At 38.3% G+C, this 17,443-nt stretch overlaps 1 protein-coding gene across 3 annotated transcripts in view; it reads right to left on the reverse strand.

The window, feature by feature from the left end:
• TBC1D4 (TBC1 domain family member 4) overlaps positions 1-17,443 on the reverse strand; it is a 221,600-nt gene that overhangs the window by 40,798 nt on the left and 163,359 nt on the right. For 2 of the 3 annotated variants that reach the window (XM_079903215.1, XM_079903216.1), the window contains exons 8-10: positions 17,254-17,373; positions 9,930-10,004; positions 8,380-8,606 (exon numbers count right to left, since the gene is read on the reverse strand). In XM_079903215.1, coding sequence (XP_079759341.1) covers positions 8,380-8,606; positions 9,930-10,004; positions 17,254-17,373 — 422 coding nt within the window. Of the gene's footprint in view, positions 1-6,432; positions 6,598-8,379; positions 8,607-9,929; positions 10,005-17,253; positions 17,374-17,443 lie in introns of all 3 variants that reach the window. The other variant, XM_079903217.1, reaches the window with a different exon arrangement.

The raw sequence follows: 17,443 nt of genomic DNA on the forward strand, positions 1-17,443 counted from the left end.
AGGCCATATAGGACAAACCCACAGCAAGCATCCTACTCAATGGTGAAAACCTGAAAGCATTTCCTCTAAGATCAGGAAAAAGACAAGGATGTCCACTCTCTCCACTCTTATTCAACATAGTTTTGGAAGTCCTAGCCACAGCAATCAGAGAAGAAAAAGAAATAAAAAGAATACAGGGCTCCCCTGGTGGCACAGTGGTTAAGAATCCACCTGCCAATACAGGGGTCACGAGTTCAAGCCCTGATCTGGGAAGATCCCACAGGCTGTGGAGCAACTAAGCCCGTGTGCCACAATTACTGAGCCTGTGCTACAGAGCCCACAAGCCACAACTACTGAGCCCGTGTGCTGCAACTACTGAAGCCTGTGCACCTAGAGCCTGTGCTCCACAAGAGAAGCCACCGAAAGGAGAAGCCTGCATGCCACAACTAGAGAAAGACTGTGCACAGCAACAAAGACCCAACGCAGCCAAAAATAAAAATAAATTTTAAAAAAAGAATACAGGGGCTTCCCTGGTGGCACAGTGGTTGGGAGTCCGCCTGCTGATGCAGGGGGCGTGGATTCGTGCCCTGGTCTGGGAGGATCCCGCGTGCCACAGAGTGGCTGGGCCCGTGGGCCGTGGCTGCTGGGCCTGCGCGTCCGGAGCCTGTGCTCTGCGGCGGGAGAGGCCACAGCATTGAGAGGCCCGCATACAGCAAAAAGAAAAAAAAAAAGAATACAAATTGGAAAAGAAGAAGTAAAACTGTCACTGTTTGCCGATAACATGATATTGTACATAATAAATCCTAAAGATGCCACCAGAAAACTACTAGAACTAATCAATGAATTTGGTAAGGTTGCAGGATACAAAATTAATGCACAGAAATCTGTGGCATTCCTATACACCAACAATGAAAAATCAGAACGAGAAATTAAGGAAACACTCCCACTTAACACTGAAACAAAAAGAATAAAATACCTAGGAATAAACCTGCCTAAAGAGGCGAAAGACTTGTACTCAGAAAACTATAAAACACTGACGAAAGAAATCAAAGATGACATAAACAGATGGAGAAATATACCATGTTCTTGGACTGGAAAAATCAATATTGTGAAAATGACTATATTACCCAAAGCAATCTATAGATTCATTGCAATCCCTATCAAACTACCAATGGCATTCTTCACAGAATTAGAACAAAAAATTTTACAATTTGTATGGAAACACAAAGGACCCCGAATAGCCAAAGCCACCTTGAGAAAGAAAAACGGAGCTGGAGGAATCAGGCTCCCTGACTTCAAACTATACCATAAAGCTACAGTAATCAAGACAATATGGTGTTGGCACAAAAACAGAAATACAGATCAATAGTACAGGATAGAAGGCCCAGAGATAAACCCATGCATACATGGGCACCTAATTTACGACAAAGGAGGCAAGAACATACAATGGAGAAAAGACAGCCTCTTCAATAAGTGGTGCTGGGAAAACTGGACAGCTACATGTAGAAGAATGAAATTAGAACACTACCTAACACCATACATAAAAATAAACTCCAAATGGATTAAAGACTTAAATGTAAGACCAGACACTATAAAACTCTTAGAGGAAAACAGAGGAAAAACACCCTTTGATATAAGCCACAGCAAGATCTTTTCTGACCCATCTCCTAAAGTAACGGAAATAAAAACAAAAATAAACAAATGGGACCCAATGAAACTTAAAAGCTTTTGCACAGCAAAGGAAACCATCAACAAGACAAAAAGACAACCCTCAGAATGGGAGAAAATATTTGCAAACGAAACAACAGACAAAGGATTAATCTCCAAAATATACAAACAGCTTATGGAGCGCAATATCTAAAAAACAAACAATCCAGTTGAAAAATGGGTGGAAGACCTAAGCAGACATTTCACCAAGGAAGACATACAGATGGCCAAGAGGCACATGAAAACATGCTCAACATCACTAATTATTAGAGAAATACAAATCAAAACTACAATGAGGTATCACCTCATACTGGTCAGAATGGCCATCATCAAAAAATCTAGAAACAATAAATGCTGGAAAGGGTGTGGAGAAAAGGGAACCCTCCTGCACTGTTGGTGGGAATGCAAATTGATACAACCACTATGGAAAACAGTATGGAGGTTCCTTAAAAAACTAAAAATAGAACTACCATATGACCCAGCAATCCCAGTACTGGGCATATACCCTGAGAAAACCATAATTCAAAAAGACACATGTACCACAATGCTCACTGCAGCTCTATTTACAATAGCCAGGACATGGAAGCTAAGTGTCCATCGACAGTTGAATGGATAAAGATGTGGCACGTATATACAATGGAATATTACTCAGCCATAAAAAGAAATGAAATTGAGTTATTTGTAGTGAGGTGGATGGACCTAGAGTCTGTCATACAGAGTGAAGTAAGTCAGAAAGAGAAAAACAAATACCATATGCTAACGCATATATATGGAATCTAAAAAAAAAAAAAATGGTACTGATGAATTTAGTGGCAGGGCAGGAATAAAGAGGTAGACATAGAGAATGGACTTGAGGACATGGGGTGGGAGGGCAAAGCTGGGGCAAAGTGATAGTAGCATCCACATGTACACACTACCAAATGTAAAATAGTTGGCTGGTGGGAAGCAGCAGCATAGCACAGGGAGATTGGCTGGGTGCTCTGTGACCACCTAGAGGGGTGGGATAGGGAGGGTGGGAGGGAGGCTCAAGAGGGAGGGGATATGGGGACATGTGTATGCATATTGCTGATTTGCTTTGTTGTGCAACAGAAACTAACACAGTATTGTGAATCAATTATACTGCAATAAAGATCTATTAAAAAAATTACATACCTTACTTGACTATGAATATTTAGAGATCCACTCTATGCATCTAATAAGATATGAGTTACCCAAGTGAAAAGAAAATTATATTTCATAGTTTTATGGACCTCCTTTCTATTCTGAATAGTTCTAGGTATCATGGTAATTGTGTGCATATGATGTTTTCTCTGAAACCAGTAATAATGAGAGATGTAGAGTTCAGAAATTGCTGACATAAAACCACACTCTTGAATATCCTCATTCTTAGGAAATTCACACTAAAGTATTCAGAGTAAAAGGACATGATATCTGCAACCTACTCACAAATGGCTTAGAATAAAAAAATATATGCATATATATATATATGTATGCATGTATGTATACATGTAAACAGACTGATAAAGCAAATGTTAAAAGTTGATGAATCTGGAGAAAGAGTTAGCAGTTCTCCATAATATTTTTGCAACTCTCCTGTAAATTTGGAATCGTTTCACAATACCAATTTTTTAAAAACTCTCTCCAAGATTCTAACTAGTAAATTTATGTCTAAGTGACTTACTAATTGAAATAAATCTATTAAGAGTGAATTTTGTCCAATAATTTTACTACTGTGTAGATAGTCATCAATAATGCATGGGTATGTACCACTATAGGCATGTAAAATAATATCCAGGAAGAGTACACTTTAAAACCCCAAAGACTAGAAATAACCCACATGTCCACTGGCAAATGAATGCACTGTGATATAGTAAATGAAATACTATCCAGCAATAAAAATGAATGAACTGATGTGCACATAAAAATAGGAATGAATCTCATAAATTAATTTAGGTGAAGGAAGCCAGATATAAAAGAATTTATGCTGTATCATTCCATTTATAGAAAGTTCAAAACCAGGCAACACTAAACTATGGTATTTGAGGTCAGGATGTGGGGTAGAGATTGGCTGGGAAAATGTGAGGAGCTGAAGGTGTGCTGGTAGCATTCCATGTATTGACTGGGTTGGGGTGATGTGGGATGTTCACTCTGTGATAATCCATGGAGCTGGATGCTTACGATTAGCGTACTTTTTTTTTTTTTTTTCCGGTATAGTTTTTAGTGATTAGCGTACTTTTTAATGAAAAATGTTAAGTGTCTTTTTGGTTTATTGATTCTATGCTGTCAAATTACAAAGCAGCATACAAAAAGTAAACAAAAACATGCCAAAAATTGATCTCTGATTTTTAGAACTTCTCAGAGACAAGAGAACACTACAAAGTACAGAAAATACGATGATTTTTAATGATCCTATAAATTTAAAAGTTCTCCACATGTTTAAATATAGCATTTCAAATAAGATCACTGCAAAGTTAATTTTTTTTCAATACAAAACTAAATATTTGGGCTTCCCTGGTGGCGCAGTGGTTGAGAGTCCGCCTGCTGATGCAGGGGACACGGGTTCATGCCCTGGTCCGGGAAGATCCCACATACCGCGGAGCGGCTGGGCCCGTGAGCCATGGCCGCTGAGCCTGCGTGTCCGGAGCCTGTGCTCCGCAATGGGAGAGGCCACAGCAGTGAGAGGTCCGCGTACCACACACACACACAAAAAGCAACAACTAAATATTTGTCCTCTGACCTCAATATCCTCTTATTAGAATGAGGTACAGAAGGCTTAAGGGATGCTAGGCACAAGAATGATACATACATCTAGGCAGAAACTACCGAAGATGAACATATAACCATACATTAAAAACTATAAATAATCTTTTTTTTAAAAGTCACTGCTTTTGTACTCTATAACCTATTCACAGCTAGTCTTTGACCTTCTTATGGCTGTTCCTAATTGTCACCTCAGGCATGGTTCTATTTCTGGAAGGAAACAGGGATTCTCCAGATGCTCACTGTAACATAACAACAGGAAATTGCAGATGGGTGTCATTGAAAGCACCGTATTCTTAATAAGTAGTACTATGGAGATGAGGCAAACTGACATTTTTATATGTGTACATCCTCAGTTCTCTAAATTCATTGCATATTCCATATACATTATGCTATTTTTATGGCTATCTTCTTTTACATCTTCTCCCATAAGGTTGTCGCTGAAAAACTCTTTAAAATTGTCTTCATCAACTTTCTTCGCTAGCAATTCAATGTTTCAACATAATTTTGTACTAATTCAGAGGAAGGTTCAGATTCAAAATTTTATTAATCCAATATTAATCATCTTTCTTGGGATGAAAAAAATGGACACACATGGACAAAAGATATTCAGGGATAATTCAAGGGTTATTCTAATTTAACTAGTTACTGTGGGTTACCTAATTATATGCTAACTTTTTGGATTCCCTAAGTCTAAAAGAAAGGAGGTCAAAAGAATACCCAAGAAGATTTTAGTGGCACACAGGCTAGTTGATAGCATGTATTCCTCTCCCTGACTGCAAAAATTGCCAATTATCGAACAATAGAAACAACCCAAATATCCATCAGCAAGAGAGTGGATAAATTCTGGTGTATTAAATGGAATACTATACAGCAATAAAAATGAATGGCTCAAGCTACACATAAAAATAGGAATGAGGGCTTCCCTGGTGGCGCAGTGGTTGAGAGTCCGCCTGCCGATGCAGGGGACACGGGTTCGTGCCCCGGTCCGGGAAGATCCCACATGCCGCAGAGCAGCTGGGCCCGTGAGCCACTGCCGCTGAGCCTGCGCGTCCGGAGCCTGTTGCTCCACAAGGGGAGAGGCCACAACAGGGAGAGGCCCATGTACCGCAAAAAAAAAAAAAAAAAAAAAAGGAATGAATCTCAGAAGCTTCTAAGCCAACAACAACCCCTTGAGAAGAATTCCCAAGTTAATCCACCCCATTCCAAAGGCTAGAATATCCCACTGAGAATTTGCATGATCAGTAAGATTTCATAATTTCAAAAAATTTTAAAGGCAATTCTTAAAAAATCACTATATTTAATTTTGTGTAGCTATAAGAGCAAGGAATAAGATTGAATAGGCTACACGTTTTCGATTCTGGGGACAAAAAACAAAGCAAAATCAAATATCTACAAGATTCAAGAGCTCCCTCATGTTGTCTGAAAGAGTTGCTATCGACATGATCCTCTACCCATTATGTGTCTTACACTGAGATTCAGAAAAGAAGGTCTATGTCATTGAAAAAATCAGAGAAACGTCTAGGAAATATTCTATATACTTAAAAATAAAGATATATCATATCCATTACTTTAGCATAGTTGTTTAAATCAGTGGCTTTTGGGTTCCATAAGATATGTCCAGAGAAGCTAAGAACAAAAGGCCTGATCAGGAGAGGTTTGCTTAGTATGTGTTAGCACCAGGTCTTGCCCCAAACAAAACAAGGCTTAGACTCTGGGGCCAAAGGCAAAGAAACACACAAACAGTACCAAAAAAATAATCCCTAAAGTAAGATAATCATGTCATCAAAAAGCTCTGAAACACTGGTTTTAAAAGTTTTCTTCAAATTAATTGGAAATGAAACCAATATATTAGAAACAGGTTAGAACAAGCACAACATACGGATGCATTCATGTCACTCTAAAGTTAATTAGCCACTTCTTAGTAACATATCAGTATATCACTGCAGAAAATGTTGCTTTGCAAACAAAGGACACTGATCTCACCTGATTTCATTTTCATACTGTGGGGACAGTCTACCTGAATTCTGGTAAAAGCTTTTCAGGAAAGAGGGGGCAGTGACGGAAGGGGCAGAGAAGGAAGTGTGAAGACTTGGAAGACTGGAGGAAGAATTACTCTCCTTGTGCATGCGCCGAACTGATGAAAAGATGCTGGGTACAGAAAATACAGCAAATTCGTCTTAATTTACATTTTGGCACAATCTTCATTCACTATGAAATAGCATATACACAGGTTCTCGCTATTAATGTAATCAGGGCTGAATTTATATGGGAAAAAACTTATATGCATGCAGTTCTCTATTAGATGACTGTGACCTAGTTCATTGTCCACAAACTGAATTCCTCATCTATGCAGCGTGTCTAAGCATATGTGTTTGTCTCTAAAAAGCTCTTAACAATTTTCGGACAAAAAGTGTTTGTTTTGACACGCAAAAGATACTTCAAGGGGGAAAAGTAGGAAAGCACAAATAATTACAGGAAACAAGTTCCAGAAGGAAAAACTGATTATCAGTAGTTCAAAGACTTAATTATTTTAAAGATATAAACCCTTCTAAAAATTTAAGAACAACATGTTTGGTTGTTGTAAGTCATCGTAATCATAATACCTTTGGCTTAACAAACGTTAATGTCCATGTTCTTTTCTTGCAGCCTGTGGAATTGTGCAGCCATGGTTTTATCTGAATCCCCAAATCTACAAAGTTTTTTTCCCAGAAGATTCTTTTCATAGCAAGTTTTTACCATGATATAAATAGCATCTTTTCATATGGACAGAAATTCTTTGAGCATATACTTTATGAAATGTGGAAAACATAAGGAAAAACAGACATCATTAATAGTTTAAAATAATTAATGTTTTAAATTCTTGAAAATAATTTTTCCTGGAAAAAGAGACTTAATGTCTTGGGTAAATATAAATGATCATTAAAAATTTTCATATATACATGAATACTTAATCCTTTTTCATAAAAGAAAATCTGAGAATAATTAGTTCTATTAATTTACTTTATTTTTATATATCCTAAATGTTTTATTTTTTAATATCAAATTATTCAAAAAACAACAATCAGCATTCAATTGCATCCTTAAAAGAAATGCTGGTAAATTTGATAACAACTAATATAAAAATTAATCTTCTTTTTACTTAGAGTTCTGTTTTTGTTTTTTTTTTTTCTCTCTGACTGGAACCCCTATCAGACCGTTTCCTGAACCAAACTCATAGGTAACGAAGAAAAACAAAATTAGTTCTAGGATATAAATTCTGATTTGTACTACACGGTAAGAAGTATAATCATTCTACAATTCCAAATTTACCCCCTTTATTATCTCTTACCAAATGCCAAATGATTTTGTTAAATATTTTTTAAATACCATGCAAGATAGTTTCTAATGGATACCTCCTGTCAATTATGGTATATGTATTCTTCTTTGTAAACATCACTTTATTCTAGATAAAATTTTTAACAATTTTCACATTTGGCTTTAATTTATTATGAAATAAAACACAGCCAATTTTTACCTCATGTATAAAGGTAATGTAGGTGATTTTTTTAACCCCTGTGCTTACAGGAAGTTCTGCTATGTTATCTGCAAATTTGCTGACTGTTTCATGAAAGCCATCGTCAAAGAGACACTGAGGAACATGCGTTGTCAGAGGTTTTTCAGACAAAACAACTGCCTGATATCTTGTTTTCTCCATTTTTCTGGGCAAAAAAAAATATATTTCCATCCAAAATGCTTTAACTCTTCTCTTTCGGGGTGCCTTAAAGCTTGCCTGTTTCCCTTAGTAACGAAGGTTTTTATAATTCCATTTATTTTTCTGAAAACTAAATGTTGGCTACAGCATGAAGTCACAATAACTCTTGACTCCACGGTGGTCAGAAGAGAGTGACAGGAGAATTTTGTTCCAGCTTCTGGAGAGAGGTTTGGACTCACCTGCACTGTTCGCTGGAGCTATGCCTCAGAAGAGGGGAGCGAAGCCCGTGAGCCTTCCCATCCTGTAAATTCAGCTTTCTCTTCGTGCTGGAAGGTGGGTGGCTGAACGTGTGGGCCCGTCTTCGAAACTGCGGGGAGTCGGAATCCTCTTCAGGGAACGTCTGCCAAGCTGAGGACAGTGGGGAAGCTGGTGGGGTCCCTGGCGGGGAGTCTCCTGGGGAGCAGTCCTGAAACGCAAGAAGTCAGGCCTTTCTTTCCTACACCGATCATGGCAGACCTGCTCAGAAGCAGAGCTCAACCGTGACAGGGTGCCTCTTCTTCCTCCTGAGTCATGACAAACTGTTGTAGCTTTTTTTTGTTTTTTGTTTTTTTTTACTCAAACCACGCTGAAGGCTGATCACTATCGCCACAACCCATTTCTTCTGATAAGCAGCTGTAAGACAGCATCCGTAAAGGTAGGCCAGAAAGTGAAAGGGATGATAAGAAGAGGTATTCTTTCCCCTAACCCTTTGTGGTAAAATGCTCTACAGCTACTGTACTGTTCTCACTGTTGCCAGAAAGATGAAAAGAAATCCTGACTGAAAGAGGGTGGAGTCTGTATTTACGTATCTACTGATTTCCGTGACATATCGGTTGCATGTTTCCTGTACTGTCAAAACAATATCACAACGCTTAAGTGTCCAAGTCTCACGGCAAAGATTTCAGGAAAATAAAATAAAGCCTGTTAAGTATCTTCCCTCACCATGGATGCTTCTATCTAACTACGTGTTCCCTGAGGTAAAAATGTTTTAAAAGACACGAAAAACAGGAAATGAATGAAAAGTGAGCTATGCCAGAATGCCTCTCATATTGCATGGGTAGACATCGTAAATCTTTCAATTTAGACAAGTATGCTGTTTATACTTTCCAGAACAGGCTCCACTGTTGAAATGTTTAGCTTGATAAACTTTGGTTAGGGCTAATCGACTCATAACTGGACTAAGTCCTCAATTCTACCAACAGAAAGTTTAGTGAACATATTTTAATATTTTTCCATTAAAAAAAATAGGTTGCATTTGCCTCAGGTTACATGTTACAGGAAACAGGAAACCAAACCTACTGAGAATTGTCTATGAGATAAAGAAGAGCCTAATGTTGCAGTTAAAAGGGTTAAATATGGGGGAGGGGGAAGTAATAAGAGGAGAGAAAAAAAGATAAAAAGATCACTGTATAAGTGCAATAATCATACGGTTCCTTTTTCTATGGCCCTGGATCAACAGTTGCTCAAATATTGTCCCCAAAGTATACTATCTCCAAACAGTAAAAAGCCTGACAGAGCAGAGTCAGACAGCAAGGGATGTGTTCTGTCCCAGCAAGAGAAATCCTCAGTTGAATAAAGAGCAACATGCTATATTGCCAGAATCTTCTTTAAAATAATAAAGGCTCAAATAGTTACTTTTTAGAAGTCATAAAGAGTTCATAACAAAATAACTAAGCACGCATATTATCATATTAGTGTTGGTTTTTACCACGTTGCAATAGTAGGCAAAAAGGAAGCTCTGCGTAGATACCTTCTCTGAAGCAACACTGTTGGATCGTTCAAAGCTGTCCACACTTCCAAGCCGACCTCTCATTCTGTTAGCTCCCTGAGTGAAGAGAATAAAATTCAATCGTTCATAGGGTTTGAATTTTTACTTGAAAACTATAAAAGGCAGTTGCCTCTTCATGTCAGCATTACATTGATCCTTTTGGGGTTCAATCAAATTTGTTGGCAGTATTAACAGCCATTCCAGCATGGCAAAGCGAACTGTCTGCAATCTACTTCCATTACTTCTAAATCATCCATTAGATAACCAGATATTCAGACCAAGCTTACTGAAGTGACTTTGGTTACAAAGTCAAATATTATTCACCCATAACATCAGTGAGAGTCCCATGAACTTGGTGTCACATACAGATAAACACCCATGTGGAAAGTACAGCACAAAAAACCACAACAGTTATAAAAGAAAATGGTTTAATACATACAACCTCCCTACAACCTAGATCATAATTTACATTATAGGATTATAATAAACACAGGTTTAAAAAAGAAAACTGCATCCTAAAATGTATGGATTTAGCTTCATTCATTATTCCATAATGCAAAACTACTTCAATAAAGTCTCTCTAGAAGATTAGATAAAAGTCCGCTTCAATAATGGTGAATTGGTTCTCAATTTTCTTTTCACACAGTTCTTTGGTGATGATCTAAGTAAATAACCAAAGGGATCATCTCATCTATTTCTCTCTATACTTCATGTAGGAAGAAACTGAAGCCAAGTATTGAAGGAAAGAAGATGGAAAGGCTGGTTAGGAACCACATCACACAGAAGGTCTTAAGAGACAAAATACAGACTAAGATGTTCTATATAACTCTAAAACACACGGGAAAGTTCTAAAAAGAATAACTAGAAATACGTCAAGTCAGTGTGACAGTGACTCTCCACAATGAAAAAACGCACAACATTTTTATAGCACTTTACAATTTTAAAGTGTGTCTCCAAACATTTCTTGGGTTTAATGGGGGGGGGGTTAAGTTTCATTTTAATTTTTAATCAAAGTAATACCTACACAAAGTTTCAAAAGTCAAACTGTGCTACCAAACTTATGATGTTAAGTGGCAATCACCAGCCCGCTCCTTCACATGCTGAATCCCATTCCCCAAAAGCAAACACTTGAAATTACTTATATCAATGCTTCTGTTATTCAACTTACATTCCTATTCCTTAATCTTTCCATTTTAGGCACTATCCATTGACTTCCTACTCTGGAAGATGAGACTTTAGGATTCTCACTTCATTACCCATCCCCATACACACTTCTCTCTTCCCCTCTTCTCTCAGGAGAGTTATACCACGTGTTGGTTAAACCAATGTTTTGTGCTTAGATTTTTACAACCTTGTAAATACTGTTTGCACCTGAGCTACATATTTTACTACTAATACAACTCACATCTTGTGCAATTTGTTCTTCATAGAGTTAACAACTACCTCAGTAATCACCAGTTTATTACTACTACTAATTTATTTATCATTAATCTATTACCAATAAATCTCAATATGGTCAAACATTACATAATCCATTAATTGCATATTTCTTTCTTTGAGTACCCATTTTGGAGATCTCTGTCTTCCTGCCCCAGTCTGGACTGGTAGCAATTTAGGTTTGCTGAATAGATGTTTCCAGTATTATCCTTCACCATCAACCTAGAAATTTCCTTTGATGCTATTCTATGTTGGAATTTCTGCTTCTTTGAGCCCATGTCTTCCTCTTTTTTAGTTTACTTCCTCATTTTGGTGGAACATATACTCCAGGTGCTTTCTGAGAACAGGAGACTTGGAAGTAAATTATTTTTTCATTTACATGTCTGTAAGTGTCTTTGTTCTATGCTTATATTTTATTAATAGTTAGGCTGAATATACAATTCTGCCTGGAAACGTGCCTTCAGAATATGTAAACATTGCTCAACTGTCTTTCGGTACAGAAGTCGAATGTCATTGTGATTCCTGAGCTGTATGTGTGCCCTGCTATTTCTCTCTGGAACAGAATCTAAGTCAGTCTTTCTATTGTGCATCTTCAGAGCCCATTACATTTTGAAACATGTCCATCAGCTCTAAGAAAACTTTTAAATGATTTCTTTGAAAATTTCTGCATGCATTTTCTTTCTGGAATGCCTACCATTTGGCTTTTGGATCTCCAGATAACTTTTAACCTCGTTCTCTTATTTTCTTTTTCTTTGTCATTTTGCTTTACTTTCCAGAAGTTGTTGGAAAGTTGTTTGCTTTACTTTCCAAAGTTGTTTTTTTTCAACACTAGTTTCCTAGCCTTCTACTGAATTTTTCTTTTTATGTCCACCGTCAGAAAGTTGTAGGAGTTCTTTCCTGTTCTCCATGGACTCTTATATTTATGGTATCCTACCTTGTTTCATAGAAGCAATATTTATTCTTATCTATGTATATCAATTATAGTTTTCTATTTCCGGTGGCTCCCTAAATAACAACTATATCAATCATAAAACAAATAGCTGCATCTATACTACTGAATGCTTACCACGTGCCATGTACTATGCTAAATATTTTACCATGCATTACCCCCTGCATTCCCACAACAATTCTAATGAAGTAGGTATAGTTTTTTGGTTTAACTTTACAGATAAGGAGACTGAAATTCTTACAGATTAGGTTGCCAATGTTTACACAGTTAAAGGACAGAGGAACAATTTGAATTCAGGGAGTACAACTTTAAAGTGAAGTTCTTGAGCTCTCACTCCATACTACCTCCTGAAGAGAGAGCTTTGTGAAAAGTAGAATTACAAATAAAACCAATTAACCTACATTGGTTAAGGGTTATTTTGCAAATGTCCCAGAACTTGATGAAGGCTCTTTCAGTTCTTCAGTTCTATACTATAACCTGACATACTTCCAGCAATAAACCATACATTTAGCTGATAAATTACTGGGTTCGCGTGTGTGGAAAAGAAAAATGGGCCACGTTGCTTTCTGTTATTTTTTAGCTTTTACTTACATGTCAACCTGCCTGGTTATCTCAGACAGGTTATTTGGTCACAATAGAGAAAGCAGTCAGATGGATATCAAACAACTTCCATCATTAGAAAAACACTTAGATGACACATATTACTCATAGGAGTGTTTTATCCATGAGTTTTTCTTACACACAAAGAAAAATAAACCTACTTTAAAATTATACTCTACCAAAATCATTAATTCACACACTTCAACAAGTGAGGACAATGGCTATTACTCTGAAGAGAAAGTGAAATGAGGACTTACTCTTCTTTTTTTTATAAATTTATTTATTTTTGGCTGTGTTGGGTCTTCGCGGCTGTGTGCAGGCTTTCTCTAGCTATGATGAGCGGGGGCTACTCTTCATTGGGGTGCGCGGGTTTCTCACTGCGGTGGCTTCTCTTGTCGCGGAGCATGGGCTCTAGGCGCACGGGCTTCAGCAGTTGTGGCTCGAGGGCTCTAGAGCGCAGGCTCAGTAGTTGTGGTGCACAGGATTAGTTGCTCCACAGCATGTGGCATCTTCCAGGATCAGGGCTCGAACCCGTGTCTCCTGCATTGGCAGGCGGATTCTTGATCACTGCACCGCCAGGGAAGTCCCTTGATGACCGTTTTCTAATGACTTACACTTTATATTAGTGAATATTTCTCTTTTAGAACTATAAACATATATTAATAAGTATATTAGGAAATGTTCCTCTTTTGGAAAGCTTCAATTTAAGAAAAAGCAACAGGGACTTCCCTGGTGGTGCAGTGGTTAAGAATCCACCTGCAAATGCAGGTGACACGGGTTCGAGCCCTGGTCTGGGAAGATCCCACATGCTGTAGAGCAACTAAGCCCATGCGTCACAACTACTGAGCCTACGAGCCATGTCTACTGAAGCCCGCATGCCTAGAGCCCATGCTCCGCAATGAGAAGCCTGCACACAGTAACAAAGAGTAGCCCCCGCTCACCGCAACTGGAGAAAGCCTGCGCACAGCAACGAAGACCCAACGCAGCCAAAATAAATTAATTAATCAATTTTTTTAAAAAAAAAGAAAAAGCAACAAACAACCAGAATACAAGACTCTGTCTTTTCACCTTTGCGCAGATAGCTTTTTCAGTTTAACTATATTATGATTTGGTAATGCATGTGTCAAGCCTTTTGCCTTGGACCCACTTTTTAATTGCTAATGAGCTAAGCTTTAAAGCATTTTAAAAATGTATCCTGTTTCATAAACAACTATAGTTAGTTAAATAAAATATTCTGACTTTTAAAAATAGCAGCAGTTATGAGCCAAACTATGAGTGGAGTGTCAATTTTCTCCTATGTCACTCAGAGAGAAAAAAATAAACTGACAAGTTTCAGAAGTACGCAAAAACCCTTTACTATGTAACCTTTGATACAACATGGGTAGCTGCCAACCTTCTCAAGAAGTCCATTCTGCTGCATATGGTGCAAGTAAGACCTTGTTAGGCCTAAGACCTTGTTAGGTCACATAATTTGTGGTACTTACCAGCACTTTGGGACACAAAAGCTACAGTATCCACCTTGACCAAAACAGGTTGGCAGTGCCCTTGCTGAAAAGTCATTACAGCCATACAAAGCTATGTAAGCAGTACTTCAAAGTCAGCCGTGCACGTACTGTGCAGAATGCCAAGATACTCAGTGGGATAAAGAGCGTCACACTCTAAATACCCTCGTGTCCTTTTATAAATGACAGAGGTTTCAGAGCTTACCACTGCTGTATGTACCAGCTCATACCTACAGTGTGATATTTCCCTAATATACTGACATTACACCCTCACGGTAATATGACCTAAGCAGGTATGAGTATGCCCGTTTCACAAGTGGGGAAACAATGGCTTAGAAAAGGTAAATAATTTGTAAATAAAGGTAAATAAATATAAAACCTGCTAGGGCCAGATCTGGAAATCGGATCCTCTGACCACCTACGTAAACGATCTTTCTACTAAAATTCTCACTGAACACCATAGGAGAGAAGGAGAAAAGGAGGGAGGGAAGGGATGAGCGAGAAAGAAAGAACATAACTGATTTATAAATTTTGAAGATGAGGAGGTAGGAAAAGTTTATGGAAAGTTGCATTAACACACTTCCGACAAATCTTCTAGAGGCTCTTTTCCTAAATTCTGTTTTCTGCTAATAAAATAATAGCATTGTCAAATGACCATGCTTGCTGCAAGGCTCTTGTTAGAATTAACAAGAATCTCAATCATCAACAGAAATTACCCATAAAAGTATTTTGAGTTCTAGCAAAGAAATAAAAATAAAAACACCAGACATCACAAGTCACTGTGTCCCAATGTACTACTGCACTTGACTTTCTTGCTTTTAACACTTTTGAAGATAACAGGTAGTTATTTTGTAGACTGTATCTCAATGTGGGTTTGTTGATGTCTCCTCAAGATTAGATTCAGGTACTGCCCCTTTGGCAGGAATACCACAGAAGTGCCACTGTGTTCTTTGTATCAGTGGCACAGGATTTCAATTTGTGCCATTGCTGAAGATGTTCAATTTGATCATTTCATTAAGGTGGTGCCTGCCAGCTGTTTCCACTGTAAAGTTACTGTTTTCCCCTTTGTACTTAATAGGTATTAATTCTACCCAGTAAATATCCTGAGCATGATCAAATTTCCAATGTATTAATTTATTTTTCCTATCAGAATAGACTTACAGTTTCCTATCTTATACAACAAGTCACTATCTGTTGCTATCATTTATTTTGATACTCATTGTCTCAGATGTCACCAGTGGAAGCCCTTCAAGGTTTTTATGTCTTTGTGACATCCTGTTACCTTTCTTTGAGTATTCCCTTACTACCTAGAACACCACGATGCTCTGGACTTACCTTCTACATTCCCTATAGTTCTGGAACTAGCCATTTCTCCCAGGATCATGGTTCCTTCTTAAAGAATGAGATATAGAAACCAAAATCTGAGTGCCACGGCTTCCCTGGTGGCGCAGTGGTTGAGAGTCCGCCTGCCGATGCAGGGGACACGGGTTTGTGCCCCGGTCTGGGAAGATCCCACATGCCGCGGAGCGGCTGGGCCCATAAGCCATGGCCACTGAGCCTGCGCGTCCAGAGCCTGTGCTCCGTAACAGGAGAGGCCACAACAGTGAGAGGCCTGCGTACCGCAAAAAAATAAAAAATAAGAAAAAAATCTGAGTGCCAGACCTAAAATCTGGGTCATCCAACCAGGCTTAATTTATTATCTGGCATGTATAGGAAAGCTGTTCTCAGCTCCTATCAGCGGACAAAGTCAGGGACCGTAGGTACACATTTACTGACACACGCATATATTAACACATATACATTACATAGAACATAATATATGTAATTCTATTGCTCAAAATAGAAAACCAAGATTCCATACTGCTACCTCTGAGTTGAATCCAACAACACAGAACTCTTTCTAATTTCCTTCCCTTTCATATTTGTAATTCCCTTCTCCCAGAATCCCACTATCCTTAAACATTTACATATTTGATCAGTTCCCTGTGTGTAACCCACCTCCACAATTGACACTTCACACTTTCCTCACGCCACTCAGGCTCCAGCCTCCCCACCCATGGGCGCCATCCTTGTATTGGGCGCCTTGAATGCTTTCTCCCCTCCACTCTGGCTCTGAGCCATCCCTCTGCAGGATGTCCTCTTCACCGGCTCTCACTCCACTTCCAGAAACCAGGTTGTCCCCGTAGGCTGACACCCTCCTCACCGCACTCTGCTGTCCACATGCTGCACTGGGTCACCCCCATACAGAGCAACCCATACAGGCTCTGTTCCCCTGTGCTGAGCCACTGTGGCTTCCCTGCCTTACAGACCCGAGACATCTACATTGCTGTGTCTCGTCTAATAGCGTTAGGAGTGAATTGCTCAGGAAGGGGAAAATGAAGAGGAAGAGAAATAATTTTGCTTATTTTTAAACAGAATATATAAATTCACTGAATGGAATACACGCATGTCTGTTAACTTATACTAACTATTTTCAGCATTCCCTATCAGCTCCTAGAAATAAGTGAAAGAAGGGCTTCTTTATAACTTTATGTGGCAAATGATAAAAAGTTCTTAAAGGATTGGCCATCAATATTCTATTATTTCCCCTTTCCTATACATATATCTCAACTGCTAAAATTCAGATATCAGAGGCACCAGAATAAATCTAGATCTGAAAATGAGACTTTTGTTGAGAGATTATTTTAAATAAGTGTTAACTAACTTAAAGTTATCTTAAATTTTTTTTAAAGGAAATGTTCGGTGAGCCAGTTGAGAATGAAGCAGTTAGAAAACACAGACATAATTAATACCTTGAAGAGCCTCAGTTTAATCTTACCCTTGAGAAGATATTTTCCAGGGAGCTAGTTAAGGATCTCTTAGCTTTATTTTTCAGAATGTCAAGTTTGAACCTTCCACTGCTTGTCGCATTTTCTGGGATTGTACTATTTGAAATAGTCTATGGAAAGAAAAACATACATTTTAGGTTGGAAATACTCAAGGTTAAATGAAGCTTTAAAGACAGGCTT

Source organism: Stenella coeruleoalba (assembly GCF_951394435.1).
Source record: "Stenella coeruleoalba genome assembly, chromosome: 18".
In the NCBI taxonomy this organism is placed as follows: Eukaryota; Metazoa; Chordata; class Mammalia; order Artiodactyla; family Delphinidae; genus Stenella; species Stenella coeruleoalba.